At 53.6% G+C, this 8,953-nt stretch overlaps 1 protein-coding gene across 1 annotated transcript; it reads right to left on the bottom strand.

Moving 5' to 3' along the window:
• Positions 1-7,677: 7,677 nt before the first annotated feature.
• Positions 7,678-8,721, bottom strand: LOC119094228 (annexin A13). Its single transcript, XM_037217303.1, has one exon. The coding sequence runs from the start codon at positions 8,719-8,721 to the stop codon at positions 7,678-7,680; it is 1,044 nt and encodes a 347-aa protein (XP_037073198.1).
• Positions 8,722-8,953: the final 232 nt, after the last annotated feature.

The following is an 8,953-nucleotide window of genomic DNA, read 5'->3' as shown; positions in this document are numbered from 1 at the left end:
AAGTATCTCAGGGATGTATGGCTTCGTCTCACACGCCGTTGCTTGATCGGATTGAACGATTCCCCAGAACGTCCCTTTCCTGAAGCCATGGCCCGACTTTGATCCGTCAGGTCAAGTTGACCCCACCCGAGCGCGTGTTAACCCGCGGCACAAGAACCCCTCGGAGCGTGCGCTTGGCGCCCGGTCGGGATCCCCCCCCCCCCCCAGGGAGCCTCCCGGCTCACTCGTTCCTGACGCAGGCGGACGATTGGAGAGTCGCGAGGATGCAGGCTAAAGCGATAAAGACGGCAAGAGGGTCGGATGTCCGAACCGGAAATAAGACTGGATCAAATAACTTTGGGGGGTAGCGTCATAACTGAGCATATCATACAGGAAAAAAATATAAAATTGTCGATTTTTATACAAGGACACTACGAGCAATGGTCAAAAAAGGAGCACATAGCGATGTTTTTGCTGGAAATGCCGCCCCGTAGCACGATACCTTTGGAGAAATTGAAGTACCATGAGTGAGCCTGCCCCGTCTGCTTCAGAGCAGCTACGATGCTAATTTTGCACGGGCGATTTGGGAACCCCTCGCAAGTCACATAGATGTTCCATGACGCAATCAAATGATGACGCATTGAGGAGTGCATTTACCAAGTGGGGATACTTTATTTGGTGGCGATCCTTTGTGGTGTCTTTTGCACTTATGAGCACATCAATAGTTGTAAGCAAGCTTGTTTCAACATACCTGATGCCTGCCTCAATGCCCTGAAATGTGGAATGTGGGAAAATGTAAAATGTCCTCTTATACTTACTGAACAGCATTGCTCCACGTTGCAACCAGCAGCATCATTTGCCACTATAGACAGCTGGTGAACGGAAATATTGTAAGACAAACTCCAGCATACCTTTGGAACCATAGCTGCGTTCTGTCTGTTAGCCGGCCACAGCCATGGGGCCTCCCAACTGCGGGTGGGAGCATAGTTCGGCGGAGGGACACCTGAAAGAAAGGCTTGTTATCTGGAATGATTTGCTCTTTTATAAGACGACCCCTATTTTATGTATTTATTTTCAATTTGGGGCATATCTGGCAATAAAACTGATTTCAAAATTCTGATCAGCCTGGACCCGGGACACCCTCACGCATTTTTATTGTGGGGACAGATGCCTCTTTAAGAACGCAAAAGTCTTCGCGCGCGTTGGACTTTGCTTGGCCGGTCGCAATGATGCCAAGACGCATGACAAATTAAAAGAAACGATAGACTGTGTGCTGGATGGCATGGATGATTCGAGGAGATAATAATGAGCACCAGAAAATAATATAGCAGTCGGTATGTAATATAGCATGTTGATTAGCAGCCAGGACATTCGTTCACCTCCTGAAAATGTTATGGACAACTTGGTCATCGCCCTGTCCGCCTTCCCCGGTCGCCGAGCTTGCCTTCTCAGAAAAAGTTCCCGAAATGTACCCTGATCCTCACCGCCCACCCCTCCCCACTTTTTGAAACGCCCCACGCCTATGGATACGAGCACCTTGCCCGCCACTTCTGAAACAGGCCCCACGAGACCGAATGTGGCAGCGCGTCGGTTGCGTCTTGCTCTTTCATTTGATTACCTTATCCGGTGGTGTGGGCAATCATTTGATTACCTTATCCGGTGGTGTAGGTTATCCGGCACATTGCCCGTGAGTTATGAGATGGTCCTTCAGGCAACAGAGCATTGCAGGGGGGGGGGTGGCTTAACCACCTGTAGTAAGCCAGCTAATATCCATTCATTCAACTAGTTTCTGAAATTTTGGAACATCCCGCCCGCCTGATCGCGTCCCTAAAAAGCGCTGAACACAGCTAAGATCGCAGTTTGCCTGCAACCACGCGTGAATCTCGATTGTCGCGACATAATTACGCTCATATTAGCTTTACAAAATTAGAACTGCCGTTCATGACCCGATACAGCAGCTGTTCCTGACTTTGAAAAGCACTGGCACCAGGAACAAAGATTCAACAGCGAACAAACCATGTTCCCTGTTCGACTGCACTCGCCTCGATACATGGTGAAGCTCTCTACCGATGCATTATATGCTCTCTACATATATATTGGTGTTTCTAGCATGCCATCACCTCAGACAAATGAACAGGTGAACGCGGTCAGATGCTCAGACGTACGCGGTCAGATGTTCAGATGCACGCGGTCAAATGCTCAGACGTACGCGGTCAGATGCTCATGCGTACGTGGCCAGATGCTCAGGCGTACCCGATCGGATGCTCAGACGCACGCAGTCGGATGCTCAGACGTACGCAATCGGATGCTCAGACGTACGCGGTCAGATGCTCAGACGTGCGCGGTCAGATGCTCAGACGTACGCAGCCAGATGCTCAGACGTACGCGGTCAGATGCTCAGACGTACGCGGTCATGTTTAGCCTGCTGTTCAATCAGTGTTCATAGATATGGCATTATTAGTGCACTATTTCTGAGTGACGTTGAGCGGCTGACAAGACTAAGCCAATTTACGATTCTGGTACGCGAGCACACGCGTCTTCTGAGCAACCAAAGGAAAATCGTTGGAAAAGGGCACTATTAACTAACAAAAGAACGGCGCAGCTGCATATCACTTCCTATAATCTGTTCAGAAACTAGATAGACGGGCCTTCAGCGAGGTCATTAAGCTTTACGAATACAGCAAATAAAAACTGTTGTGCAGACAATGCATCTTCAATGTTTTTTTCACACACTTGGACCGGTAGTTGAGTACGGTATGTTGCAGGGGGATATGGTGGCTTCACCAGGGCTTACCAGTTCACATAGCGCACCGGAGTGGTTATATTGACAGAATATACAGAAGAGTTGCGAAGACCAGAAACGTCCGGTACCGTTTCTGTGTCACACTGACGATAGCCCGCAGGTGTTGTTAGAGCCGACAACATCTGACAACGGGGACCGGCGCTGACACACGGCGGCATGTCATATGACACACCGGACTAACACAGGGCTGGTGCCGGCTTTCGCCGCACGCGATGGAGGCTAACATTTCTGTTGCTGCTCAAGTGCATTGCATTGCAAAGTGCATTGCAAGCGCCAGTGTCGATCCTGTACCGTCGGCTCTGGTTAAGTACTGCCCGCCGCGACCGTCGCATCAAAACTTTGGCCGGCCTGTAACGCGCAGACTTTATTCGATATGGGGGTGCGTTCGTCGTCACGACGTGGCCCTTGCGCTCAGCACCGATCTGCCGCCGGCTGCGTGCGGCGGCCGCCAAGCCCATTAATTTGCGCACAACAGTGGTGTTGCCGAAATGGAGACCAGGCACGGCTGGTCGTGTGGACCGCACCACCGCAGCTGCAAGGCAGACCGGCCCGGCCACCGACGAACAGCCGGCCCCATCAAAGGCCAGTACAGCTGCTAGAGCTACAGCACCAAAAGCTCTTTCATGACCAAGAGAAACCGTGGTCAAAGGCTTTCGAGGCCATTGAGGCTACAACAACAGCGCGGGATCTTGAGGATTTTGACATATTGGCTATGACGGGAGACGGCGGTGCTAACCATAACTTGGGCATATTTTCGTAGGCAGTTAACTAACTAGCCTGGTTAGCCTACCCATTGCGTACCCCAACCACTGCGACATGGAATTCACCCGTTTCCGTGCACATGGATATCTTTGTTTCTCCCGTTGCAATGACACTCAATCCGCCATTCATACTTTGCTCAACGCGTTAGTTAGTAGCCATATGACATCATATGGAGTGTTCCACATTTGTATGAGGTTTTGAACGGAACCAGCCATCTTGAAAACCTTTCAGTGCAGTTCACAGCCCCGCCCATCTTAAAGCCTAAACCCCCTCTAGTGTCTGAGCTGTACGCCCGGGAAAATGAGCAGGCTATTTCGTGCAGATTATTTCAAGGTCACCCAGGCACCCATGACACAATAATCGCTTCATCCACATTTCGTCAAGATATTGGCTATGTGGCGATCACGGCCAGGAAAAATATAACTGTCGAGTCGTTCATAGCTGGCGTTGTACGATGACATCAAATAACAACGTATTGAGGAGCATATTTACTAAATAGAGAGAACTGGTGTTCTAGACAGTCTTTTCCACCTTAAAGTGTACCAATAGTTATAAGCGAGCTTTTTTCATCATGGGCGATGCTTGCTTCAAAATTTTCACATGTGTATTTTTACATTTCCTTTACATTACATTTCTTACATACATTTATTCATACATCTTCATTTCTTTAACACGGGCGCGCGTTCTGTCATGTCAAAATTAAACAAGTATCGGGACGGTTAATATTTCATTGCAGCGCTCACATCAACATGATGATGGATTCGCACACCCTTAGCCTTGCCCATACGTCTAAGCCACCCCCGACCGGCGATCATAACAGACTGCGTCCAAATAGCACACCGCCGTATCCGGCACGCCACAGCAGGGCCTAATTTCAGGCAGTGAATTAGTTGCGCGCTTCTGATCGACGTCACGGCGGAATGCGCCCCGCCATCATTTTGATTTTACTGGCACTTAAGTTCAAGAAGGGCTACCGATTGAAGGAATGATATGGGCCGCGCTCACTCCATCACGTTCATACGGCCACGGCAGTCCCATGCAAAACTCGATCTGCATCACGCGTAGCCGTGATAAACGTCACCAACGAAATGCATGCCTTTTCCAGCCCGCATTCGCACGCGGCGCCAATAAAAGCACGCGCAGGCCAGCCATCCCGATTTTTGAAACCTGTACAAAGTGTGCCGCGCGGGCCCGCGTGTTGACCTTTGATCCGTCTCAACCACGCGCCAGCAGCACGCAACATTCGGCTTTCAGCCGGCACATGAGTGAATAACGGGCTCCTATGCGGTCGCCCTCCCAGGATCGACCGGCGGACGGCTTTTGGCTGCGGCCTTTGCATCGCGCCGCGTCACGCCGCGAGCCCGACAGGCGGCGGCGCCGGCCCGTCACGGTCACGTCACGGCAACGGTGAAACCCAGCCGTTGCCGAATGGCTGTTGCCACTGGGCCGTCGTCAGGGTCCGGTCAACGTGGCAAGTGCTCCGTCACTTCCCCCGTGCGATTACTGTTGTGAGGCTGTGCCCCTAGCAGACACGGTGCAATAGCGTCAGAGTTGCGCGGAAGATGGCGAGGGCGCCGCAGAAGCAGGGGCTCCGCTCAGGGCTGGGGTGGTAACCTGTGTTCGAGGAGCCGTCTAACCCTGTCAGACTGAAACGCGCGGGAAAATTATTGATGTTACTTCTGTACGTGATCAGATGCGTCTTTCAGACGAAAGACGGATACAGATCGATTTGAACATATCAATTACAACTCTATGTGACTTTTGCCCCCCCCCCCCCCCACCGTTACACGATTTTGCCTTGGCTGGGGGCTGGAGACTTTACTGCAAGTGGGGCGGGGGTTATCTATCCCCCCCCCCCCCAGCCAACATGTTAAAGGAGGCCTATCATGTCCAGGAAGAGGTTTTCACGGCAGCGGAGGTTATAGGAAGTTTTTTCGAACTTACCTTCTAAATCATTGTACGAGCATCACACTGTAATTCCCTTAGTTGCAGTTTAACCACTTGCTCACAAAGTGTTAACATCTTGAGACTCTCCCACGCCACGAGTGATGACTTTGTTAGAATTACGTAAATGGCATTTCAATTTCAAGAGCCTGACAGATGCGTTTTCATAGAATATCTCAGTGACTGCTGCCACATTTTCTCGATGCATCATATCAAACGACATGCTATCACAATTTTATAGTATGCAGCGGGGCCTTACCACCCGAGGCCGCGCCAGATTGCACACTCGTAATAAACAAACTATTTACAGCAATACTTTTGGCCCTGCACAACCTAGTTTGACATGCCTCACGTACATTGACAGATATCTGATACAGCTTGACAGGCAGCATCCAGTGTCATGTGTCTCATTGACGGGTCTACTACGCTGAGACACGCATTGATGTGTTGCTATCAGTGTGTGACCAGGCGTTCCACGGTCTACACAATAACGCTTTCATCTCTGCCACAGCGTCCTAACGCAGAGTTTCGGAGATAAAAAGGCCTAAGCTTGCGATTGCTCTAACGTTGAAACTGTTTGGTCTATCAAAGGCCACTTACAGCGAAGTTTAACGACACCAACCGGCCCGCAGTTTTCCGCGAACACTCCGGTCGCGCACTCTGCCGGGCTTTAGCATGTAAAGTGTTTGAGATGGGAGGGAAGGGTGCTGAGCGAATCCCTCGTCTGCAGACGCCGAGAAAGGAGTTCACCTGACAGAGGCTAACTCGCGACGGTGATGATCCCCACGGCGCGCAAGAGCCATCTGACAGAGGCTAACTCACGACGGTGATGATCCCCACGGCGCGCAAGGGCCACCTGATAGAGGCTAGCTCACGACGGTGATGATCCCCACGGCGCGCAAGAGCCACCTGACAGAGGCTAACTCACGACGGTGATGATCCCAACGCAAGAGCCCACCTGGCAGAGGTTAGCTCACGACGGTGACGATCCCAACGCAAGAGCCCACCTGGCAGAGGCTAACTCACGACGGTGATGATCCCAACGCAAGAGCCCACCTGGCAGAGGCTAACTCACGACGGTGATGATCCCCACGGCGCACCGAGTACAGCCGCTACCGCTCCATAGACGAGGGCTTGACAGCGTGTGTTGCGTTCCCTCAAAAAACCTCACGCGGTAACCCGAGAGATCCTGTCCTGCGCTAAAACTGGCCGACAGACGGTGCGGAAACGCGGCTTATGTTCTGTTCCAAGAAAAACGGTCGGGTCCTTTGACCGCACGGAGCAGGGGCGTGACTGCAGCGTGCGTGAAAAGGCAAGCTAAATCGATAGACTCACGCGTGCTGGTGGTGATCACCCCATGGCCGATTCTGCTGCTTGCGAGTTGTTGACAGTAGTTGGAATTTATAGCGGGTCATTGGTTACTTTCTCTAGCAAAAAAAAAAAAAAAATACAACTGCCGTATTGACCGAAGCTTTGACTTTCATCGTCTGCACATGGCAACACTGGCCGATTTCCTAGGACATACCGTGTTTTACGAGCACTGTCACGGACCTCTGATGACATGCACAAGCGCAAACACCTCGATTTTGTGCCTTTATTGAATCTGTTACCACTTGGTACAACTCGTGTTATGCTCAACATTTAACAATTTCAGACGAACTTCTCTGACGCCATTAATGGTCCGCAGTTTACACACCACCCTCTTGAATGCTGTGTCTGCTGCAATCGCTGTCCCTAACGCCAAATAGCCCAACACTTCGCTACGAAGCAATAAATCCCAATTGCCACGGTGACGAGGCGGCTTTGCTGATGTTTGGTGAAGCGACAGCATTCCGGCAGCGGAATCCGGGGATTCGCGCCTTCACCGTTGACAGCCATGGAATGTAACGCGCTGTAGCGACTCATGCGATTAAGTCGTCGCCTTTCAGACGGTTGCAGTCGCACTATCGGCGTTGGTGTTAATGGAACTAACAATTTTGTCTCAGGCATCGCCTTGTATAGATCATATAAATCATATATTGCCACAAAGACTGTGGCTCAATTCCAGCGGATCTCCCGAGCCATCCATACCCGCCCTTTCTTGCCACCTTCACTGCCTCTCCTCCGGAAGTCGGACCGGCAAAGGCCGCGAACATCAACCCTAGGGCCGTTCCCTCTGCAGGCACTGGGTGCCTGCGTGCGCCAGCCGCCTACGTCCAGGACTTGATGATAGCCAGCAGGCACTTCTTGTACTCTCCGGAGGTGTCGTCAGCCACTGCCGCCGCCAGGCTCTTGCCATAGCGCAGCTGATACGCCTCCTTGATGTTCTCCAGGTCGATCTCCGAGCGGGTGACCAGGATGCGGATGAGGGTGCTGTCGTCCGTTCCCAACCCTCGCATGGCCCGGTACAGCTTCTCGGCGAAGTAGCTGGGCTGGTCGGTGATGCACTGGGCCATGGTAAGTAACCCCGCCTTCATGTCGCCACCGAACTCGGAGCGGATCGCCTTCTCGATGCTGCTGCCGCGCGCGCTCACCTCCGGGTACACCGCGAACACCTTGCGCAGTAGCGCGTAGTCGGTGGTGCAGAAGATGCGGACGAACACGTCGGCATCCTTGCCGCGGCGCGCCTCGCCCGCGGCGTACAGCTCCTCCGCCAGCTCACGTGCCCGGTTGTCGCCGACCACGGCGTCCTGCTGCCGCTCCAGCTGCGTCAGGCCCAGGAACAGGCGCAGGAAGTCGCCGCTCAGCTCGCTACGCAGCGCCGCCTCCAGCGACCGGCCGTGCAGCCGGTGGTAGGTCTTCACCACGTCCTGGATCTCGGCTTGCGTGCGGCCGCAGAACAGCTCGATCAGCGCCTTCTCGTTGGTGCCGAGCCCCTTCATGGCGCGGTGAGCCCAGTCAGCCAGGTACTGGTTCTGCCACTGTAGCAGCGCCAGTAGCGTCTCGCGCAGGCTAAAGTTGCTCTCACTCTGCACCGCGTCCAGCAGGCACCCGCCGTACTGCGCGTTGTACACGTCGCTCAGGTATTTGCGCTCCTCCAGCGTGTACTTGGTCAGGATGCCGATGACAGTGGCCATGTCGACAGGCTTGCGCAGCGCGCGGCGCAGCTTCTTGGCCTGGCTCGTCGCCTCCTCTTCGTCGAAGTTCTTGTGCGGTTTGATGGTGCCGCGCGGTGCGCTGATAACCGGCCGCGCCTGCGCGTGGCCCTTCACCTTGCGCTTGCCGCCGCGAGCCGGCATCTCCTGCATCGACATGCGCGCCGACCACCGGCCGCCGTGCACCGTCCGTGCACCCGCCCCCGCACCCACCCGTCGAGCACCCGCGGCCGCCGGTCGGCGAGGGACTGACCAGTCCCGCCGAAATCAATGTCGACCCGGAGCCCCCCCCCCCCCCCCCTCACCACCGGCGGCCTGGGTCGGCCGTCAACACTGTCATGGTGATGCAGCGGGCCCGCCCAGACCGACAGGCAGGCATACACAGGACAGA

The sequence above is a fragment of the Pollicipes pollicipes genome, unplaced genomic scaffold, assembly GCF_011947565.3.
Source record: "Pollicipes pollicipes isolate AB1234 unplaced genomic scaffold, Ppol_2.1 Scaffold_4002;HRSCAF=4701_pilon_pilon_pilon, whole genome shotgun sequence".
In the NCBI taxonomy this organism is placed as follows: Eukaryota; Metazoa; Arthropoda; class Thecostraca; order Pollicipedomorpha; family Pollicipedidae; genus Pollicipes; species Pollicipes pollicipes.
The sequence above is the reverse complement of the archived record's forward strand: the minus strand, read 5'-3'. Positions and strand labels throughout refer to the sequence as shown.